This window comes from Balaenoptera musculus, chromosome 2 (assembly GCF_009873245.2).
Source record: "Balaenoptera musculus isolate JJ_BM4_2016_0621 chromosome 2, mBalMus1.pri.v3, whole genome shotgun sequence".
NCBI lineage: Eukaryota > Metazoa > Chordata > Mammalia > Artiodactyla > Balaenopteridae > Balaenoptera > Balaenoptera musculus.
The window spans coordinates 134,292,245-134,316,077 of NC_045786.1; the positions used below are offsets into that span (position 1 = coordinate 134,292,245).

General features: G+C 37.0%; 2 protein-coding genes across 5 annotated transcripts in view; one reads left to right on the forward strand and one right to left on the reverse strand.

Annotated features, from left to right (window-relative positions):
* Positions 1-5: 5 nt before the first annotated feature.
* Positions 6-19,496, forward strand: LOC118890220 (JNK1/MAPK8 associated membrane protein). Of its 4 annotated transcripts, none has more exons than XM_036842725.1 (7): positions 6-144; positions 2,091-2,214; positions 2,785-2,939; positions 8,408-8,614; positions 11,925-12,106; positions 15,614-15,690; positions 17,548-19,496. In XM_036842725.1, exons 3-7 carry the CDS (start codon positions 2,878-2,880, stop codon positions 17,764-17,766), a joined length of 747 nt encoding a protein of 248 aa, XP_036698620.1. In that variant the 5' UTR covers positions 6-144; positions 2,091-2,214; positions 2,785-2,877; the 3' UTR covers positions 17,767-19,496. The 4 variants fall into 4 exon arrangements, with proteins under 4 accessions (XP_036698620.1, XP_036698618.1, XP_036698619.1 ...); XM_036842723.1 differs by having other exon boundaries at positions 11-144; positions 2,123-2,214; positions 17,548-18,547; XM_036842724.1 differs by having other exon boundaries at positions 41-144; positions 2,141-2,214; positions 17,548-18,444.
* Positions 18,965-23,833, reverse strand: part of CCDC175 (coiled-coil domain containing 175) — a 69,568-nt gene continuing 64,699 nt past the window's right edge. The window contains exon 20 of the mRNA XM_036842728.1: positions 18,965-19,078. Within this exon, the coding sequence (XP_036698623.1) occupies positions 18,990-19,078 (89 nt within the window). The 3' untranslated portion in view covers positions 18,965-18,989. The remainder of the gene's footprint in view (positions 19,079-23,833) is intronic.

Sequence of the window (23,833 nt, forward strand, 5' to 3'; positions counted from 1 at the left end):
CGAGGCGGGGCGGGGCTTCGGAGCGGTTGCCCGGGTTACCAGGAGGCGGAGCCGTCGAGGCGGCTTTGGCCCGGATGTCCGGGCGCTGCGGCCGGGTCGGCTGATCCACGAACCTCTCCAAGGAAACCTACAAGCTGCCGATGGGTGAGTGGTTGTCGAGGTCCCGGGAAGCATTTATCCTAGTCTCTGCTTCTTCCCTACGCTCCCAGCTCTGGGCTCGGCCACAGCGGGTGGCCTCCGGATAGCGGCGAATCCTTGTCCCTTGCTCCCAGCCGCTCTTGGCTGGGCCGAGGTGGGATAGGGTTAGTCTCTGCTCCAGACAAGCTGCAGCGGGGAGACCAACTGCAGAGGGGACGCCGGCTGCGTACTGGGGGAAAAGGCCAGGCCTTTGCTGTTTGTTCAAAATGTCACCTCAGTCCCTTTGCTTCGGTCCCTTTGTTTAACTTTCCTGAGGGTTGACTTGACAATTTAAAGCGCGGGCGTAAGTGCAGGAAAACAGGAAAGGAAGCAGAAACTAATTGCAGCTTAACTGTTGTGTCCTGCTTCAGCATCAAACGTTAAGTTTGGGGGGCCCTTCACAAAGGGGCATGACGGTTGCAAAAAAGTAAAAAATCTAGACCTCCTTTACTAAAGGAAATGAAAGGGGAAAGTGAGCGTACAGTGGGAGCTAGGGTTATTTTGGTCGACGGTAAGCTGTTGCGTTCAGTTTATCATACCGGTTTTCAGGCCTTGGATTTTGAGAAATTTTAGATTATTTACACTCAAATGTATTTATTATGCATCTGCTAGATGCAAAACCGGTATAGAAGGTTTCCAATTCTTTACCTTCTGCCTTCTCAAAAAATCTGAAACAACTCGTTTCCGTCTCTTAGTTTAGAACGTTGTGATTACAACTGGTTTAAAAATAAGTGCCAAGTAAGGTAAAGAAGCCCATGGGTTTTTTTAAAAGTCAGAAATTTTATAAAAGTGAACATATTAAACTTGAGGCATTTTAGTCAGCGCCATTTCTGTTTTTCTCTTCAGCACAAGGAGAAAGAAAAAAAGTCTACTTGAATTTGAAAGAAGAAAGTATTGTGGATCAGGCAGTCTCTAGATTGTGAATTCATGAAGAATTTGGGAAATGATTGTTCAAGAATAGCCATAAAATGCATAATTTCCCAGGTTAATTCACATCTGACCACAGTTGTTTTGGATTTATTCCACACTAGGCTGTAGGTTCTTTGAGGGTAGGGACGCTGTCATGTTCCTCTGCAGATCTTTAGGGGCCCTTCACCAGTGGAATCAGACACTTAATGCATGTGTACTGAATGAATGAATCAGTGATTGAAGGGAATCAGCTGTCACTGATGAAAAAAACTCCTTCGATAGTTTCTCCCTGTAGATGAGGTCAAAGACAATCTGTAGGCCCTGAGTTTTTTGGTTAAACAGAGCTGCTTTTTATGTTGTCCAAGCCTTGAGATCAGAGGGTTGATTCTAATGCAGTGGTTCCTAAGTATTGGTCAGAGGCCCAGTGACAGCCTTGATGAAATCTTCACTTGTCCTCTACAAAAATGACCAAAGTTAGGATAATTTTACAAGCTTCTTGTAAGGTGAATGTATTTACTTTAAAGGCCTTCCCTTTATTCTGAACTTATGTCCTTTCTGCTTTTCTGGTATTAAAGGGTGTTCTGTCATGAAGGAAGGTGATAATAGATTTCGTGTGTATGCTCGCACTTAATGTCCTGACTGGGCAAAATAAAAAGTATCGATCCTCTTTTAGTCCTCTAGTTAAAAAAAAAAAAAAAGGAAATTCAAAAGTCTAGACCATCTAATCAAGGGGAATGGCTGGCTGGAGCCATTGGAGATGTACCAAGTTAGGCTTTGAGTTGTGGGCATAAAGTCCGCTCTGCTGGTTGAGGACCTTAATCTTAAGGAACAGTATTAGCAATAAGGTTCCGTGTAACCTTCAGTAGTGTCACAGTGTAAAAGGAAAACTTTAAATAAATGCATCAAGACTTTTGTCTAATACATATTTTTTAATTGAAAGTGTGTTGAGATATTTCTGCCAAATGTTTCAGCTCTTATTACCTTATTTTTTATAATCACAAAAGATGTTACTATACTGGCATTTGTTTTTAAAAAGCTGTCGATATTCAACCAGCATGCCTTGGACTTTATTGTGGGAAGACCCTGTTATTTAAAAATGGCTCAACTGAAATATATGGAGAATGTGGGGTAAGTCTTAACATTTGTATGTTATTTCATTTGTAAAATCTTTTTGCTTCTGAAATATTGTCACATGTAGAATAACTTTTTTCTTCAATGTATTCAACTTGTAAAAGAATATGGAGGCATTAATAAAATCCTTATTTGTGTTGTCATATTGATTATATACCTATAATACATCTTGACGGTCACAGTTATTAAGTTTTTTAATTTGATAGTTTTATAATTTCTAATTACTTTTTATTAATATAGAAAAGTGACTTGGACAATAATTTAGCATTACAACGCCAGAGCATTTCTCTGCAATTTTTATATGGTGTTAATAACTAGGTTTTTCATGTAATATTAGTCAACTATTTTAGTAACTTAATAAAGAGTCTTTTAATAACATTATACAGGTATAGCAAATACAGTGTAGATTGCTTTTTATTTTACTTATGCTTTCTCTTTTATTTTTAAAAGATGCACATGTAAACAGATGTTTAAACTGAAATGTGATGTCTTATTGAATGATTTTTTGGGGTTGTTAATGTTCTAGGATAATATATGTACATAAAATACTGTTCTTATATATCATAGGTGTGTCCAAGAGGACAGAGAACAAATGCACAGAAATATTGTCAGCCTTGCACAGAGTCTCCAGAACTTTATGATTGGCTCTATCTTGGATTTATGGCTATGCTTCCTCTTGTTTTACATTGGTTCTTCATTGAATGGTACTCAGGGAAAAAGAGGTTAGTACTTTCTATGAATGTACCTGGGTGGACTGATGTTGGAATAGCTATCATTTAGAAGACCTTATCAAGTAATTATACTTATGTTTTTGTAAAAGTGGCAAACCTGTTTTTCCTTTATCTTCTGATTACTTTTGACTGTGGCAAGGAAACTTAATGCTAGGGCATGCCTCAGTAAATATTAAGGGAAATATCCTTTGTCTGTTTTACTCTGAGTGATGCTGAGGGAGTATTTTATTTATATTTTTATTTCTTAATTATCTTTATTGGTTTTCTACAAAGACTTGGCTATGATTACAAACTGTTTATTGTTCTAAAACAAATACTTTGCAACTTAATACTAGTAATCTAGTATAATGTAGTTAAAATGTTATAGCTGCAACCTAATTATGAAAATTCATACTAAAACAAATCCAAAAAATTTACTGAGCATTGTGTTTTATGTTGAAAAGATCAGGGAAGGAGATACAAAAATAACTGATGTGGTTTAAAGTCATACTCTTGTAGAGAAGACAAATGTATACATAACTAATTATAATACAAATCAGTCTTAAAAGTATGTAAACAAAAAGTATATAAAAGCTTTATAAACAAAATGCTCTGGAATCACAAAGAATGGAAGAGATAAATTGTGCCTGGTGGCACCTGAAACACTTCAAAAAAGGAACATTTTAGGCAGAGGCAACAGCATGAACACTGGCAGGGAGACATGAAACGTGATCTCTTGTGGGTGGGAATGGAAGTAGTTGGTGTTCAAAGTGTGGATTGCATATGAGAGAAAGGTAGTAAAAAGGAGGGTGGGAAAGGGGGTTGAGGCCAGAATGTGAAAGTTCTTGGTGATGATGTGAACCTTATCCCACTGGGAATGAGGAACCAGATTCTACTGTAGTACATTTCAGCCATCCTGGCTGTTGGTTCCTCTGACATCTCAGCATCTTTCCTGCTTTAAGTCCTGTCCCTTTCCCCAAACTCTTCTCTGCCTGAAATACTCTCTTCTCCCTGCAACTTTTTACCTAGCTGCCTTTTCTTCCTTCAGATCTCAGGTTAAATTACACCGACTCGGAGAGGCCTCCCCTGACCCAATCTAATGTAGGTCTGTCCCCGTTAATTTTCTTTTTTAATAGCACTCTCATTTTGTTGTTGTTTTTGCTTTGTATTTAGCAGTCAACACAATTTGTAGTTATGTTTGCCTCCTCATTTAATGTTCTTTCCCACCCCTGACCATAGGCTCCATGAGGGCAGTGGCCATCGCTGGTGTTCTCTATGAAATCTCCAGAGACCAGCACAGCCGCTGGCGCATGGTAGATACTCACTTAGTATTTGCCGAGTGAATGATTTATTGGTGAAGGTTTTGGTTTAGAGAAACAGCATCTTGGATGTATGTTTTAGGAAGATAACTTCTGTGGAGGGCAGATGAGTGGTGAGACATATTAGAAAGCTGTTGTCCAAGAAATAGTGATGGCCAGTGGTAGGAACGGAAGTGAAAAGAAGGTCAGGTGGAAGTAGAATCAGTACTTTTCTGGATCTACCTAATAAGTCCACAGTGATTATTTACATTGGAAGAGCATTCATTATTTTTCAGAAGACTCTATTTAAAAAAAATTTTTAAAGCAACTCTCATCCTGCTTTTAATTTCTGTTATAGAATGATGAGAGGTGAGGGCTAGAAAAGAGATGTGATTAACAGAGCTAAAATAGAATAATTGCTCATTTGGAACTTCTCAGCCCAGAGTGGAGAAGGGGTGGGTTTAATGGATGTACCTCACCAAATGCATTTGAACTAAAACATCAGATGTGTTTTGAGACAGAATTTTAGAGCAGAGGGTAGAGCCTTGGTTTGGGGGTAAAGCAGAGGTGTGATCAGTGCTTAGGCAGGAAAGGAGGTAGGTTTAAAAAGGAGGTTGCATATCTATGCTTTGCCTAGGAAATTGGTAGCAAGAAAGACAAGGACTATCTCTTGCATTTTCCTGAGACATTGCACTTAAAATCAAGGAAGCAGGGGCCTAGCTGTCTGAGGCTAGACTCATGTTTCTCGACCTTTTTTTCATTCTTTCCTCCTTAAAGAAGCTTTTTAGATACCTTTTTTCCCCCAATTCCACCTACCCCGTAAAATTTTAATATCACAGATATATTGTTTATTGGTTTATATAGTTTATGTATACATGTGCTTTATATATAAAAAGTGTAGTATTATTTTATACCCAAGGATCCATTCTTGTCCCCTTGGGAGTGCTGGTGCCCATTGAGAATGCATGGGCTAGACACTAATCAAAACTTCCCTTTCTGGCCTGATTGCTTTCCCCAAAGTTTAGTATTAAATTTGTTTTTCTTTGAGGCCAGGGCAGAGATAGGCAGAAATTGCATGTTTTTATGTAATGAAGCCAGAAGCTGTGCCTCTTCTGTAATTTGTTTTTATGTAATTTATAGCTTTCCAAATGTACTCATGCAACAATCTTTAGGGACGTTTGCAATGTGCCAGGTGCTCTGCTAGGTTGTGGGATTCAGAGGTGATGAAAACGTGGATGCTCACAGTCGCGGTGGATGAGGCAGACAGACCATCACAGTGTACGTGAGGGGCGGTAGTAGAGGTGTGCACAGAGTTTTCAGGCTAGCTTAAAGAGGGGAGAAGTCAATTCTGTCCTCTCAAAATAGGGTGGTGTCACAGGAGAAAACACTGACTTTAAGTTGAACTTTGAAAAATGAGTAGTTTTTGAGAGAGGAACTGAAGAAAGAGTCAGACAGTAGGAAAAAGATGTGCAGAAGTCTAGAGCCAAGGAAGAGCACAGCATAACCAAGAAGTGAGAGCTGAGGGTGCCATGAGAAATAGGGACTAAATGAGACCAAGACATAAAGAGGTTTGGGGCTGGGGGAGTCTTAGGAAATACTCCTAAGACCTGGGGACAACCCCAGAGCCGATCTGGAAGGATACACCATTTGCCAGATAGGTGACGTGTTTTGAGGTGGCGCATGAAGCATGCTGGGATGAAGGGAGCAGCGAGGAAACAAAGTAATTTCGTAAGGGCAGGAGGTGTGGGAGATAAGGCTGGTAGGAAGTATTTTTCCTGAAAGGCAGATGGGATCCACTGAAGTCGTTTAATAAGGGGAGTTTTAAAAGCAGATTCCATTTTGTAAAGATGACATAGTTGACTGCAGATGGATTGAAAGGGAGCATGATGAGAAGAGGAGGCCGGTAAGAAGGTTGCGAAAGTCATGGCAAGAAATAATGAGGTGGGGATTTTGCCTCTAAAAATATGAATTCTGTAAGGAAGCAAAAGATTGGATTATATAATATGAAAGTGTACACGTTTACTTACATATTTAGTGTCTTCATCTGTGTAAAATGGCACAGGAGTTCTGCTTCCAACACCATGGGCTAATCAGGAGCTCCAGGTCACCCTCCTGCATGAAATAACTAAAGTCTGGAAGAGACATACTGTTTAAGACATTGCTGGTCTCACAGGAATAAGGGGGGATCTCCGAGAACTCTTCTTTTTCAGAAAACAAGCAAACCCACCCTGAGCTGGGGCCAGAGTGACAAACCAGGCAGTAGGGTTGGGAGGGTAGCCGGAGGTTAACTGCCGATAGCAACTGGGTAGTCCTTTCTGTTCCACGTGATGTTGAGTTGGGATGCACCCATCTAGAGGCTGGACTGGGCTGTGGTGTTCAAAATGAGTAACTCATATGCTGGAGTAGGTGCTGGCTGTCAGCTGTGAGCACACGGGGGGCTGCTGACCAGCTGCTCTTTTATCTTTGGTATTCTGCAGCTTAATTATAATGTGAATTTCTTTTTATTTATTCTGCTTGGGATGTGTTTTGCTTCCTAGGAAGCAATTCTGTGAATTTGTTTTTCATTCTTTCAGATGAGCCCAGTCAAACCACAGAACAGTGAGAAATAATCAGTGGTGGTTGTTTCAAGCCACTGAGTTTTAGGGTAGTTTGCTGTGCAGTGATAGGTAACTGGAACATTGTTCAAATAGAAAACTCAAAAGCATCTATAGAGAAGCAATCATAAATAATGAGAGTCTAGTGAAGAGGCTGGCTGTAAGCTAAGTATATAAAATCAATTACCTCCCTATATTTCATTTACAGAATCACAGTACTGTGAGGTAGCCAAGACCAAGGTAGCTAAGCTACATTGGATTTATACTGTGGAACTTGACAAGCTAATTCTCTAATTTATATGGAAGTTCAAAGGCCCAAGAATGACCAAGACCACTGAAAAAGTAAAAGAATGTATGTAATATCAAGAATTATTGTCATATTCTGTTGTCTCAGGGATAGATAAATGGACCCCAGGAACAAAATAGAGAACCTAGAAACAGGCCGGTTATATAGGAGACTTTATATGGCAGAAGTGGCATGGCAGCTTAGTGGAGAGAACAGAGTAACTATTCAATAAAATGCTGCTGCTGGGACAGTTGGATATCCAAATGGGAAAAGCTAAAGTTATATCCTAACTTAGGCACAGAAATCTCTTCTGAGTTAAAGATTGAAACATGAAAAGCAAAACCTTAAAACTTTTAGAAGAAAATATAGGATAATATTTTTCTTAGAGTGAGAATCTGCTAACCAGAAATTTAAAAATTGATAAAGGCAACTATATTAAAATTTAGAACATCTGTTCATAAAAAGACATCAGAAAGAAAATGAAAATTCAACCCACAAACTGAGAGGAAGACATTTGCAACACATTTTACTAACAAAGCAGAATGGATAAATAATGGAAAGATCACACAATGGAATATTATACAGCAGTGAAAACGACTGAACTTCAGGTATAAGCAAAACCATGAATGAATCTTGGAAATGTAATTTTGAGTGGAAAGAAAAATCTCAGAAAGCTTACCTCACTTTATCATGTTGAAAAATAAGCAAAACTAAATAGTGGTTTTGAAGTATAAATACAGTTGGAATAAAAACTGTTTAGAAAAACTGATAAAGAACATTTAGTATAATGGTTATTTCTAGGGGAGAGACAGGAATGTGGAATGGGGAGGAACAGGTAGATGTAAGTTGTTAATGTTTTAGTTATTGGGTTAGGTGGTGAGCTTACAATGTTGATTATATTTTATAACTAATATGTATTACATATAATCTTTTATGTACTTTTAATGTTTAAGATAATTTAAAATGATGCATAGATAACTTTAAGACATTTTTAATAATTTGGCGAGTTACTGAAGATAAAGGTAGATCTAATTTCTGCTCTTCTACACATTTAGACAATATTGGCACAGTGTTATCTGGGATGAGTATTTATCTCTTTTTAGTAAACAAGGTTAAATCCTTCTCAAGTAGTTTTCATATGTGCTTGGCTTTTCTTACCTATTTAGAAGATTTTTTTGTTTCAGGATTTATCAGTTAAAACTCCTTTTTAGAATACATATTTTGAAGCATACACAGGTTTTATTAAAAGCCACTTAACATGCTGAGAATTTTCTGGTGATTGTGCCTCCTTTGTTTTACTAGTTCCAGTGCCCTTTTCCAACACATCACTGCATTATTTGAATGCACTATGGCAGCTATCATCACCTTACTTGTGAGCGATCCAGTCGGTGTGCTTTATATCCATTCATGTCGAGTATTGATGCTTTCTGATTGGTACACCATGCTTTACAATCCAAGTCCAGATTATGTTACCACAGTGCACTGTACTCATGAAGCTGTCTACCCACTGTAAGTATTTATTTAGACGTAAGATCATTTTTTAAAAAATGATGATTATAGATTTCATTCATTTAAGCAGATTGAGCCTTGTGAAATGGCTCCTAGGCACTGGGGGAGATATACAGAAATGATTTTCTTCTTTTAAGTGATACATAGTCTGAGAGGAGGAAATAGAAATACATCTTAGTATAATAGAAGTGAAAGTATTTTTGTGTTGATGTTGACGTATGTCTGAGCACTTCTAAAATAAGCTATATCTGTTTCTTAAAAAGGGAATTATAAGGAAAACCTTTTTCTTATACAACAGAGAAGAAATATCTGACATACAGGAAGTAGTATAGGCTTTGGAGCTAAAAACAGGCTTGAGTTTCAATCCCGGGTCTGTCAGCTGTTAACTTGAACATGTTAAGAGCCTCTTATAACCTTGGCTTTCCTGTTGGTAAAAATGGGAATAATGATACCTTATAAGGTGACTTAAATAAATGCCTTACATACAGGAAGCACTTACAAGTAGCTGGCATTATTATTAGAGGGCTTGGCTTAATGTTCTTTCTTTTTGTTTTTGTTTTTTCCAAATAAATGTTTGTGATTTTCACCAGGATGTTTTGTTTTAAAAATATCAAATTCATAAGATTCTGTATAATATTACCCAGGCCTACATTTTTAGAATTTCTGTGAATTAGTGTTCATTCTGATGTGTTTTTCTCAGTAAATGTATAATAGAAGAGTCTGGTATTTATATTCTCATAGTTGTAGCAAGTTACCATTATGTAATATGCTCAACAAAATAGTACTTTTTGTGCATTTCTTAATAGTACTAAGTGTCAAAAACAAACATGCATGTATATAAAAAGATACTTTGCAAAAAACGAGATCCAAAAAAAAAGTAGAAAAAAAAAGCAACAACAAAACAAAAAACGAGATCCAGATATAGAGCTATAAAAATCTTTTCCACCTGCCTACCTTTTAAGTCCTGCAAATTATTTATATATATATACAGAGACAACCAGACATATTTATATATATAAATTGTATCTAAAAGACTGATACTATCTTCTTTGTTGATTTCATAGAGCTATAACCCTCAGCTTTGATTATTCTCTTGTCACATACTGTCCTGGGGACTTGCAGAACAACCTGGTCCTATTTAGAGAAGTTAATTACTGAATCAGATATTATATTTAAATAAGATGTATAACCATCTTATTTAAAACAAAATCAGACTCATTTACTGCTATTCACATCTATAGTGTTTTTTATAATATCTGTAAATCCTGTAGTAGGAGGGTCAAAAAACATGAGAACAGAGATGGCAAATAGGTACTCACAGCCCTCATTCTGCAGTCATAACAGCCACTTCTAATTTATCACAGCACTTGTCCTGCTGAGTTGGGTATGGCCTCAGAGCCTTGTCACAGCACTCAGTCAGACTCATCACACAACTTCATTAATTAGGACATTTTCCATCTGTTCACCATCTTTGAATTAAGTAGGTATTTTTTTTTTTTCTTAGCAGCTTCACCAATAGTCACTGTGGAATGGACTGTCTGCCTTGTTTTATTAATTATACAAAACAATGTTTTATTAAAAGTATGAGAAGATTTTACAATACTAGCATTTGAATTCATACATGTTACTTTACATAACCATTTAAACTTACATATATGGCTAGACTGGGGCTAAACATTTCTGCAAGCTGTAGGACTACCAAAGTCATAATGATTTTTTTCTTTTGTAAGTCAACCAAAAGTAATGGCTCAGTATTAACAGAAACCTTTGGAACACTATTCCATTGACTAGTGGAGGATATCTTCTCCATTGGTATATATAAATTCCTTACAAATTGAAAAATATCAGAATACTTTTACTGATAATTATAGTTTTGAGGGGAAATTAATTAGATAAGATATGGAAAAACATGCAAGCTTCTATCATTGGAAACTTACTGCAAAAGGTAATGTTTACTAAAACTTTTGAGTTATTGACAATGAGCAGTAATTACTGTTGTAACAAAACTTAGCTTTAGCTTGTCAGATTTATCCTATGTGCATATGAGGGGCATGGATGGTGGGGGGAGGTAGAGGATGAGGTCTTCTGGTGGAGAGCAGGGGCGGGAAACAGGTATCTGCTTCCAAAAGCTAGTTTCCCAGGTCTTTAGGACAGGTAGCACATGATGGTTTCCTTCTGATTAAAATAATAGTCTTTTTGGAGCTCTTAAGGAACTACAAGCTGAAGGAATAGACAGCTTTTATTTTGTTTTGATATTGGTAAGAGGTAGCCTAAGAAGACAAAACTCATCATCCAAGAAGTGAGGCTTGAAATAATGCAGTATGGTACAGGGCTGGACCTAAAAGCATCATGAGAGCACAGCGACCCGGTATCATTAAGCTTTGTGGAGAAGAGGCACGTGGTCAGTTATTTGAAACAACTCCTGTGCTTCCCTTGACTCTCCCCTGCAAGGGAGAGGGTTTGCGTATAAGATAGTAAAAAATAATTTGAAAATCCTCATGAAAAGGAAGTTAGAACTATGTGCATAGAAATGTAATTATTCAAAATAAGGAACTAGAAACTATAGTCTGCTGATACAGAGATCTTTTTGCAACTTTTTTTCTGATTGTAAAAATTACATTATAGGATATTTGGAAAACAGAAAAGGCATACCCCAAATAAAATAATCTGTAATTCCATTTCTTAAGATGATCACTGCTAAAAATGTCTTTCCAGCTGCACTTTTAATTTTTATTTTATTTTTATTCTTTTTAATTTTTATTATTTTTTTAAAGAATATTAAGGTTATTCTATGCACATGCCATTTTGTAGCCTGTTCTTGTCACTTAATGTATGAGGCACAGTTGCTTTTGTTGTTAACATTTCTTTCATAACTGGATATTTAATGTCTGCATAGTATTCCAGCATAAATATACTCTAAAATTTAACCAACTTCCTATTGTTGAATATTTATTTTCTTCCTGAGTTTTCTTTATTGTGTGATTCAATAAAAATGCTTGTTCGTCAGGTTTTTTGTGTATACCCGATTGTTTCCCTTTGATAAATTTCTACAAGTAAAATTTTTTAATTAAAGGATATAAACATTTTAGGATTTTTGATACATATTTCCAAACTGCCTACCGGAAAGGACTCAGCATCCACTTTGCAGTGGTATTATGGGAGTCTTTTTGGTGAACCCTCCACCAATCTGAATATTCGATGGATAGACTTTTTAAACCTTTTTCAGGATCTTTGATTTGAAAATGATCAATGATAAAAATACATTTTAAAACATATTTTTGATGTTATAATTGTTTATTTTATTTTCCAGATACACCATTGTATTTATCTATTATGCATTCTGCTTGGTATTAATGATGCTGCTCCGACCTCTTCTGGTAAAGAAGATTGCCTGCGGGTTAGGGAAATCTGATCGATTTAAAAGTATTTATGCTGCACTTTACTTCTTCCCAATTTTAACCGTGCTTCAGGCAGTTGGTGGAGGCCTTTTATGTAAGTTTGTTGGGTAAAGTCAATGAAATATATTTACTATATGTGATAAACAATATTTTCTCTGAGTATAATTTTGGACCTTTTTCTGTAGTTTGGTTTTTGTTTTTTATTCTTGAAAATAAACCATAGTATATATATTTGCTAAAACATATCATCATTCTTTATCAAAACTGATTTCTGTTTAGAGAATACTTTGTATTTGAAGCTCACAACATCAATAGGAAGATTTTTAAAACCTGAGTATAAATTAAAAAACATGTAATAGATGGAAATTACTCTTGATATAATAGATGGTTTTTACATATAATAGATGGAAATTACTCATGATAATATATACTGTTTACCATTAAGTCTTAGTTTTCTAAATTCCTTTATGAAAGACTTTTAGATATAGTGAAAAATCCTCAATATATTTTTTTAATATATCCATTCATTTATTCAGCAACCATTTAGACTGATCTGTGACTCGAAAGAAGAATGAGAGAAAGTTGGTGTTAAAGAGCTCATATACTACTAGGAAAGCTATAAGTAGCTGAGAGAACATAGTGAGGGACTTTTTGAACGTGTGACGTTGAACATTGCAAGGATGTTGGATACCATCTTTATATGGAGCCTGCCTGGGTACAGAGGGCAAGCTTCTGGCCTGAAGGAACTGGGCAAGATGGCATCACTGTGCAAATAATGTAGCTTAGTAATGAATTTGATTCAAAGTTAGGAGGGTGGAGCTGAGGATAAGGCCACGGGAAGAAGAAATTGGAGACTAGTCAGGGGTCTGTTATCCCTCATATTCTGGTTTTACAGATGTATTGTTTCTTTTGGCCTGCATAGTGTTTGAAAATCTATAGTTTTTCTTAGCTCCTACCATTTCCTATTTTCTTGGATTTGGCCCACTTCAGTCATTCTCCTGGATGACCTCTGTAGGCATTTGAGGTTGCTATTCTTGCTCCAGGGACTAGAGACCTGCTCTTAAAAGGATTTCAGGAGGAAGAGTGACATGACTAGATTTGCATTTTAGAAAGATAACTTGGTAGCAGTGTGGAAGATGGATTGGCAGGGAAGAGAACCTGGGGGATCAGTTAAGAGATGACTGCTGTAAGCCGGGCCTGACTGTCTGACCTAAAGCAGAGAAACATTGGGAAAGAAGAACTATTTCAAAGACAGAGTTAACTAAGCTAGGTAACTAATTAAATATAGGGGTTGAGGAAATGGGAGGAGAATACGATAAAGGAGCTTTCTGACTTAGTAACTAGTGAATGTATGAATAATGAATGTTAGAATAAGCAAATAGGTTGGTGAGAAGTGAATTCAGTTTTAGGTATTCATGGAATATTCAAAAGAGCACAGGTAGTCATTTATCCTAGACAAGCTTGGGAGAGCTGACTAGGCTTAAAGATTTAAGAATTGCCAGCCCTCAAATCCCTGTGTCCTAGACTGCCGCTGGTGCTATTATATAGAACCTCTTGGTTATGAAATGGAGAAAAGGGAAAAGCTGTGGAAAGCAGGGAAAGGTTTGGAAAGTTAACCTAAGGAGACTGCCAGACAGCATTGCTTCCTATGTTGTAGCTGCCTATATGGAAAATGCCTTTTCCCACACTGAAAGTCTTTGGATCATTTTGTTAACAAGCCTCCACTCAAAGCACATTCATAGGAGGATCAAGGAGTTATTGTTTATTTGCACTAAGTATAAACTTGTGCAATCTGCTGAGATTAGTCACAGAGGGTATCATACCAACTCATAATTTTATGGTGTTGAAAAAAGGCACCAGCAGATTTGGAGTCTGGTGAGGACTCGTGTCTTGGTTCATTGATGGCTGTCTTCCTTCAGTGTCCTCACATAGCAGAAGAGGGAAGAGGTCTTTGAGGTCTCTTTTATAAGGGCACGAATCCCATTCATGAGGGCTCCACCCTCATGACCTAATCACCCCAAAGGCCCCCCCCCACCTACTAATAGCATCACATTGGGGGTTAGGATTTCAACATAAGAATTTGGGGGGGTGGGGTCGCAAACATTTAGTCCATGACAAGGGAATATAGCAAGTCTGAGCAAAGTAGAGCACCAAGAGGCTTCTGGTAGCTCAAGATACCAGGGTCTAGGGAGAGAGACACTGGGGTAATTAGGAAGATGTCAATGACAAACTTTTACTTGCTTGGAAGTATTACTGAAGCCAGTTTTTAAGTGTGATCTTCCTCTGAACCACCAGCAGAACTAAAATGAAGATTTCCAGGCACTACCCCCAGACCTAGTTGCTCAAAATATTACATTGTTTTAGACCCTAGAGTAAGAACCACTCTAAATCCTGCTTTGAGCCCAGAACCTCCCTCTACTCCCCACAAGTTTGGGGCTTGTTGGAAATTTCCTCTTTCTCCTTTTTACTACCAGCTCTTTCTCTACCAGTTCTTACTATCATTAGCAACATTGTTTAGCTATTTATAAGTTAATTGGGATTCTTCTGAATGGCTGGTTAGGACCTAATCATTGTCAGTTATTTAGTAATTGGAATCAGGCCTGTATAGATAATTCAGAGATTCTGGCTGCCATATCCTTAATTAACATTTGAAAATGTTCCAGATGGGTTCCACTGCATTGTATTGTATTGTAGAATGATTAATAGTTTTAGTAACTGAAGTTAATTGTTTTAAGATAATTGTATAAAAAATAATTCAAGGTATCTTTCTCAATTTGTCCATTTGTTTTAGTGAGCTATAAATTTAAAACATTTTAAGAGGTGGTATTTTTAAGAAAAAATTTCACTTAAAGTATTATTTTACTGTACTGTATTTGAAGTAGAACTGTCTAGAAATTTGACATTAAGAGACTGAATGATCCATTTAGCCTTTGAGGTTTATTGGTATATGACCTTTTAATTAAAGCTGAATTACTCTTATATATAGCCTTTCTCAACTGAAGTTCCCCATCTGGACCACAAAACACAGAAAATTGAGTAATTATTTTCCCAATTCTCCCAAGTTTGATACATAACTAGTATCATGCCAGATGCACAGGAGAGAAGTTAATTCTTTACAGCAGTGGAAGCCTTCAGGCAGGGGTCTTCAAAGCTGGGCCAATGATAGTTTTACATTTTTTAACTGTTGGGGAAAAAAATCAAAAGAAGAGTAGTATTTCTTGACATGTGACAATTACATGAAATTTGAAGTTTATTGTCTGAATAACTTATAAATAAGTTATCACTTACAAACTTACAAAGTGCGTTTTACTGGAACACAAGCACATCCATCTTCTGTACGGTCTGGCTGCTTTCCCACTGCAACTGCGGACTTAGGTGACTGAGACATAAACTGCGTGGCCCACGGAGCCAGAAGTATTCACTACCTGGCCCTTTACAGAAAAAGTTTGCTGACCCCTGCCTTAGAGCATTAGGGCTTCACTCTCTCCCAAGACTGGTTGAGAAGGTTTTTGTCTACGGAAAGAATTATACTGTTTGAATTTTTTTGATGGTTTATTCAGAAAATTTAATTTTCAGCATAATACCGATGTTTGTCTTTCAGACTATGCCTTCCCATACATTATATTAGTATTATCTTTGGTTACTCTGGCTGTGTACATGTCGGCTTCCGAAATAGAGGTAGGACATCTTTTTTCCTTTGTTAAAGACTTTTTGTTTTTATAGATTTGACAACTGAATAGGAGAATAGTGCATATGATACGATATGTTACAACTGATTGTTTTAGTAATCCTTGGCTAAACGATGCCACTCAGTAGCTTTTGGCTCATTAGTTAATGAAAAGTTGTATACTAGACAATATTTGCTTGGGAAATTAGTGAAGTAGTCAGGTTTAACTCCAGCATGTTAGAGAAAAAACTCATTTCACATCATTTATCCACATAGAAAATGTATAATTATTGAAATGTTGAACCTTATTAACACTAATTTGAAGGAAACATAAAAATGCTTTATTTTATATAGAACTAATTCTAGGCTTTTTTTTTTGCAGTGAACACTAACAGTCATCAATAATTACAGTGTACATTCCATACCCTTCTATGTTTTGTCCCTAATTTTATTTTCTTGATTACGGATGTCTACTTTTGCCCTCTAATATCTGTAATACTTTGGTGATTTGGAAATATCATTAACACTTACATTAGTTCCGATGCTGTTCCTATCTTGAGATATCCTTTTTGTGCGTGGAAGGCCACTGTTAGAACTCTTAGAGAGTGAACTCTAAAGGAGTAAAAGTGTAACATGTCTTAGTACTCTTCCATCCTTTGCTTGCTAATCTAGTGCATATGCACTGTTTTCAACCACCCACTACAGTTGATATGTGCTTTCTTATAATTCTTAACATAAAAAAGTTCACCCCAGAGAAAGTTGTTAACTATTTTGGAGTGGTTGCTCTTGAAGCTCCTGTTTCTATGACCTTAGTGAAAGAATGAGAGGGGGGAACAAACCACCTAGAAATCAAAGTGACTTCTAGGTAGACTAGCAGTAGAGGAACCAGACAGTATTTTTATGGTGATTTTTCAAATGCTTCCATTTGTATTCTACTCCCATTTCTCCTTGGTAATCTTTAATCAGCTTTGCAGTATGATTAAAGATAAGCAAATTAGTTTTGGCACTTTTATCAACTAGGGAAATGTCGGGGGGAAATGATTGGATATTTGAATAAAACGAAGTTTTTGAATTTTTGTTTATTATCCATAGTTACTATGGAAAGTTCGATTAGCTTGAATCATATTTGTTTCTCTGCTGCTGGGAATCCCCCATATATAAAACATTCATGTACTTCAATTAGCACTCTATACATGAATCAGAAATAGGGATTCAAGTCAGGAAAAGACAGTCAAGCTCTAGGTGAGCTGATGAGCCATTTAATGAGGGAAAGTTGTTAAGTAACCAGTTGCAAATTACATTTTAGCGTGTTCATTAGCACATTTAGATATTACTTTTATGATAATTTGGTCCTTCCAATTCCTGTATATTGTAGAGCAGTATTAAAGATAAAAGGGAAATCAGAGTAGTCACATGTCATTTCTGCTCCCTTCTAAGTATCCAGGCAGCAGACTCTAGGAATGCTAGAGGTAAGGAAGTTGGGTGTATGTACCTCCTCCTTCCCACCGGTAGACTCAGCTGCTGTGGATCAGGGCAGGAAGAAGGCACATAATGCGGCGTTCCCCTTCCAGTTCCGATCTTTCAGAAGAAGCTGTAGTGTTTCCAGGGTCGAATGGTGGCGTAGACCAGAACTGAGAGACCTGGGCTCCCGTCTTGGTGCTGCCGCTGAGTGCTGACTGTAGGAAGCCTCAGTTTCCTCATCTGTGAAGTGTAGTAGCAAGACTGGGTGATTTCTTAGGTCCCTATGATTCTGAGGTTATGATTTTGTGTGACAATAATATGTTTTAAAGTAAAATGTAATAAATTATCTAGCCAATTCAGCCCAATAATCTGTATTTCTCTTTTCTTTCTTTTATAAAATTATGTAGAACTGCTATGATCTTCTGGTCAGAAAGAAAAGACTCATTGTTCTCTTCAGCCACTGGTTACTTCATGCCTATGGAATAATCTCCATTTCCAGAGTGGATAAACTCGAGCAAGATTTACCCCTTTTGGCATTGGTACCCACACCGGCCCTTTTTTACTTGTTCACCGCAAAATTTACCGAACCTTCACGGATACTCTCAGAAGGAGCCAATGGACACTGAATGCAAAATTCCAAAAAAACCTAAGAAGTGTTCTTAATAAAAAGAAGTAAAGAAATTAAAAAATGTATTAGTACTCTTCTGTCATACATGGCAATATGATTGTCAGTACACCTAATGTTATGGGGGGTTTGTTGTTTGTTTTCTTTTTTTGACTTAACAGATTTTGTGGTTTGATGGAAAATACAAAATACCATAATTCTCCATTACATAGTATAACACACCATACACTTAAAGCACACGGTTATATTACACTAGAAGCCTATTAGGAAGCACTTGCCTCTTGCAACAATTTAGCTATTCTTTTGTGCAAAATCATGTTTCTGTGTACCTAGCAATGTGTTGTTCCCATTTTTATTAAGAAAAACTGTAACAAGTATAATCTGAAATCCTTAGCATTGGCATAATTGTGCATGCCTGTTGTGTTTCAGTTTGTTTTTCAAGTATACTGAATTGTAAAGTCAAATGTATTTGTGGGGTCTGATAGCAAACATGGAAATCAAGTATGTTGTTTTTTGTTATCTATTTATTTTCACCAATACAGTATTTTGATCTATTACAAAAATAGAGCATAATTTATATAACAGGTCTTTTGTTTTAGGTAGTTTGGTTGAAGACATCTTCAGGTTATTCCTGTTCCTGTAAAGAAAAATGATAATAAAACGATTAACTACAAAAAAATCTCAAATATCTGGCATTTAATTGTATTTGCCACACTAATTGTGGAAATAATTCAAAATGTTAAGTAGTAAGATGAGTGTCTCTTTCCCAAATGAATAAATATACTTCCCTCCCCCATATCTCATTTTTGAGGATATATGCATGTGCCATATTTTATGAATCCTGAGACAATTTTTGTCATATTGTGATATCTCAATTGATGGCTTCTTAGATTTAACAAAATACAGAATATATACAGTATATAAAGTTTTCCTGTGGTTGGTTGTTAATACTTGTGCTGTGATTTTTATGCTCCAAAGTCTTCAGGAGACTCATTATTGGGAGCAAAATAAGATTTTTGCACTTAATAATCTGACCCTGTTTATCCATTTGTATTTTTACAAGGTTATTTCCCTTTTCTGCTCATTGGTGAGGGTTGCATGAGTTTGTTAAATCTCAAACTTTTAAGGCTTCCATTGACAGTTGCAAAATATAAAAGAAAATGCACTCACTTTTTCTGTAGTTTTGTACCTTTTAAATTCACAGCAGTTGTATCCTTTATTTTGTTAGTTTTTCTTCGTTGATGTTTTTTTCATAGTACATTCAACCACTGGGAGACGGATTCTTTTGATAGGACTCTGTTTCTTCTTATTTTCTGTAGGAATAAATAAAATGTAAAAATTCTATATGTATCTTATATAGGTTTATGTAGTTACAATTTTAAATTGCCCCAAGAATCCTCAACTGGACGATTGTATAATGGGCGGGGGCGTGGGGGGGGGATGGTGCTGAGGGATCATGCATCTGATTACCAGGACTGTCTTTTTGTTGCAGTACATTTGGAGTCATTTTAATAATTATTTTTCCCTCCAATGTCCTCTTCTAGCAGAAAAATGTGTATGCAAAAGGAGAAATCGTGCAAGTAATATGATTACAAGGCCTCAAATGCAAGGAATTTCAGGAATACTTAATACATATTTGCATTTTTAATTTGCTTCCTTAAGAACAAGACTAGAACAATTCATAGCAACTGTGGTTGCTAATGTTACTAAATAATTTGTTAAAATGGTCATTAAAAATACACAAAAACAACGCTTTTTCTAGCTCAGCTTTGTTTTGTCTTAGATCCTTGTACTGTATTACTACTCTGGCTGCTACAGTGTATAGTAATTACTTTGCTAACTAGCACTGGATAGGTAATATAAAAGTTAAAATATTTTCTTAATTTGGGTCAATTGATAAATATAACAATTACATTGTTATATATTTGTCTAAAACAGCTAGTTTTCAAGACTTGGCTGCACAATGGAGCCAGCTGGAGAGAGTTCTAAAAACACGCCAGGGTCTCACCCCCAGAGACTCAGGGTGAATTGGTCGGGCTGAGCAGAGGTATTTTTAAAACTTCCTCCAGGTGACTCTAATGTTTGAAAACCGTGGTCTAAACTCTCTTCCTAGTTCAGATCTTAATTTTTCGAAGAGATCTTTTGAAATTTTCTGAGCGAATGATTTTTTAAAGTATTTCTTATGGAAATTTTGATTCTGCTTCAATAACTAGGTTCTTTTCCAGAATTAAATGATCAAAATAAATTATATCAAGTCCTTTTCATCACAATAACAAAAAGATAGCTTTAAAAGAGTGTTACACGAATTTTTTGATCTTTCTCTAAAAATATCTCTTGGCCTAAAAAAGTCTTCTGTAGAGCACATATCAAGTTAAAATATTTGATTAGCACACAAATTATCTGTAACCTAAGTTATACATGGTATAATAGGGATTTTTGGAATTTTAAAACAAAATTATTTTTAATACTTGTTTAAAAATAATCTGTACACAGTTACTATTTGGTTTAGGTATACACCAAGAATTAACTTATTTACCTTTAATTTACAAGAAAGAATGTTAAAGCAAAAAGTAACAATTTTAGTTTTCACGATGAAGTCCGGCATTTCACATTCGGCCAAGCCTATCCCCCACTCTTGCCAACTGGTACCCCCAGCAGATCTCCACTCAGCCACGCTATTACTGTTCCTGGCCAGCTTATGTCAGCTGCTCCTTCAGGAAGACATCCCTATATATTCCCAACACCCCACAAGATTGAGAGGTGCCTCTTTACCCTCCATAGCCACTCACTAGAAGGAATCCACCATATTCTAATCATCTCTTCACTTGTCTGCTTCTCACAGTGTATGACCAGTTTCAGGGACTGGTCTTGTTCGACTCAGTAACTGGTCATGTGCTCTAGTACCGGGCTCAAAGGTATTCAATATGCTAATACAGCTAGTGCAGTGACCCTGAAGGAGAGCACCAGGACCTGCAGGGCCACAGTGACACATTGTGTCCACAAGAGGGCAGGAGAGGGCTGTTAAGCTGGAAGAGATCAAGGGCTTCTCTAGAAGTCCGTCAGTAACAGAAGACTTTCAACGGGAAATATCCAAGAGCTGAGAGGTGCCTCAGAGATGTTCAAGTAATTCAAGGGGACAGGGTGACTATTATCTCCTCAGGAAGGCAGAAAATTTCAGGGATCTCAGTGCCTAATTTGTGTCTGAGGCATTATTTATTATTCCTGTTAGTTAGCATTCATATTTAACCAGGGCAACAGAAGAGTGGAAGTTAAATAACATGTAAGAAGCAGAGCTGAGATTTGATCCCAGGTCCACCTTCCTCCAAAGCCCATGTGGTGCCAGTGCTCCAGGAGCAGAAACAAGTGGAGTAAGGGAATCCAGAAATCCTCCCTTACATCTCAGCTCCATTTCCCGTTCTCCAGAGACCTCTACCGGTTCCTTCACTAGCTCAAGTCTCTCTCCCTCTTAGGTTCTCTCATAGCTCTCATGCCCCACCTGTAAAATTCCTATGACAAGAGGTTTTACATACATTTGCGTAATACTTGGTTCTCCCACTGTCAGGGGTGGGCAAACTACAGGGGCAATTCTGCTACAATGGCAGACCTGAGTAGTTGCTACAGAGACCTTATGGGTGACAAAGCCAAAAAATATTATGGCCCTTTAACATTTGCCGGCTTCTGTACTAGACTGTGAATTCCATTTGGGCAGGGATTATATCTGTTTTCATTCACCACTGTAACCCCAGAGCCTAACATGGTACTTGGCACAGACTAGGCATTCAGTAAATACTTGTGGAATTCAGTTTAGTGTTAATAGTGAAACATGGATGAAACCTTAAAAACAGGAGGAATTTCAAGTATCAGTATGCCCAATTAGGAACATTTCAGTGGCTGCAAACAGTACTGACTTTTTAAATTGAAATTCCTCCAATCAGTAATCTATTGACTGAAAATATTTTCGGTAGAAATATGTGTTTTTTCGTATAAAATTAAGTGATATTCTTTTCATTTCCAACAACAAAAAGAGAATATTTTAATTTTTTCCGGAATTGGTCACTGTGTAACAGAGCATGTTCATCATTGCATGGCCTAGAACAAAGAAATCATCCCTTCTTCTCTTATTTGTCTCAGCCTATGTGATCCTTAGGGTTTGCCATGTTGCCAAAAAAAATCTCACCCACTCCATGACTGATCAAAGGGGAAGATGCAATACCCTAGATCAGGGTTTGGCAAACCTTTTCCATAATAGATAATTTCGGTGTGGCGAGCCACATGGTCCCTGTCAGTGTCTGCCATCGTAGCACAAAAGCAGCCATATGTAATGTGTGACTGTATGAGCATGGCTGGGGTTCAATAAAACTTTATCTACAAATATAGGAATTTGAATTTCATATAATTTCCTGGCACCAGGAAATATTATCCTTTTGATTTTTTTCCAACTATTTGAAAATATAAAAACCATTCTTAGCTCTGAGCCCTATAAAAACAGGAGGGGGCAGCTTTACAGAAAAACCCGAACAAAATTTTTGGCCAACTCAATACTTTTCATACTTGCAATATTTCATAATAAATATTAACTGGAACTTGTTCCAGTTGTCTAGAATAAGAATGGTTTAATTAAGAGTCATATATACTGATTGCCTATCAAATGAACTTAAATTTTAATTAAATGATTGTACCATTTGGATGAAATAAAAATGAATGGCACATGCTGAATTGGCCTATTTTTATAGTTTATTTGGGTTGGTTTTCACTCAAAGCAACTATTACTCTTTTCTGAACATGATACTTTAAGTTGAAAATGGAAGTAAAAATTAAGATCCATGCTGAGACTGAATACACAAACCAACAATGGCCACACCATACATGGCAATAGACCCATGCAATGACCATATATGTAATGAGCCCAGAACACTCGTAACTTGATCAATGACCACCAACTTCCCTCTTTTATGACCCTTCTTCTAACTTGGGACCAACCAGAGAAAAGCCAAGTATGCTTACTAATCAATCACATAGGCTGTCCTCCTTCTAAGTCAGCCTGTTACCAGCCTCCCCACGCTAACAACCTCCAATCAGAACACACCTGAAGCCTTCCTTTTTTTTTCCACACTAAACCTCTCTCACTCCCGCACCTGCCTCTGAATCTCTGGCAAAAACAAGTGATGGTGACTCTGACTCCCTTGTTCTACCAAGCTTTATGCCTCAGCTTGTTCTCGTTTGGGTGGCCTGCAATTTTTTCCATGCTGCAATCCTCCACTTTCCGTAGGCTATCAATAAGACAGTACTCAAAATACATGAAAAAGGGAATATGGTATTAGTTATTCCATGGGTTTAGCTTTTCAATATAGTCTATTTTTTTGCTCCAATGCAAAGATTCCATCAGGTTTCAGACAAAACTGGAAGATTTGCTCGTGTGAAAACAGTGCAATTGACACCTAGAGATGATTTAGCTCTTAAAATTCTGCTTGCTCTACAGTTGCTAGGGATGGCCTGACCTAGCAAAGAAAATGCAGAGTTAAGCAAGATTCACCAGGGACCCTTATGCACTAAGACATAATAAGTATCACCAACCTGGAGCAGGACCACCAAGACAGCTTTTAGGTTGATAAGAAGGTTCACCCACAAAATTCCTTATTGGCTGCTAAAACACTATTTCTTTTGTCAAGCAATACCCTCAGAATATTGGTTTTTACCAAATATTGAGATGTTTTTAATTGTACCACTTTCTCTCATTTTACTTTTATTTCATCTTATTTTTAAACTTTCTACAACCCACCTTTAATATTGCTTATCTAATGATGATGCTCTTAAACCTTAATAACCTCTAATAATAGATCTGTACACTTGTCAGATGACATTATTTTCATTTCACCACTCCATCTCTCCCCTACGCTCTATTCTCCTTCCTTCTCACCAGCCCCTTCTACCTCCACCATCCCACCTTCCCAAGGGATTCCAGCCCTGGAACCTCTGGGCTGTACTGTGCGAGGATTCACCTTCACTTCTAGCTGCAGCCCTGATCTGGAAGGAGTTCTGTAGCCCTTGTGTCTAACATGACACTACAG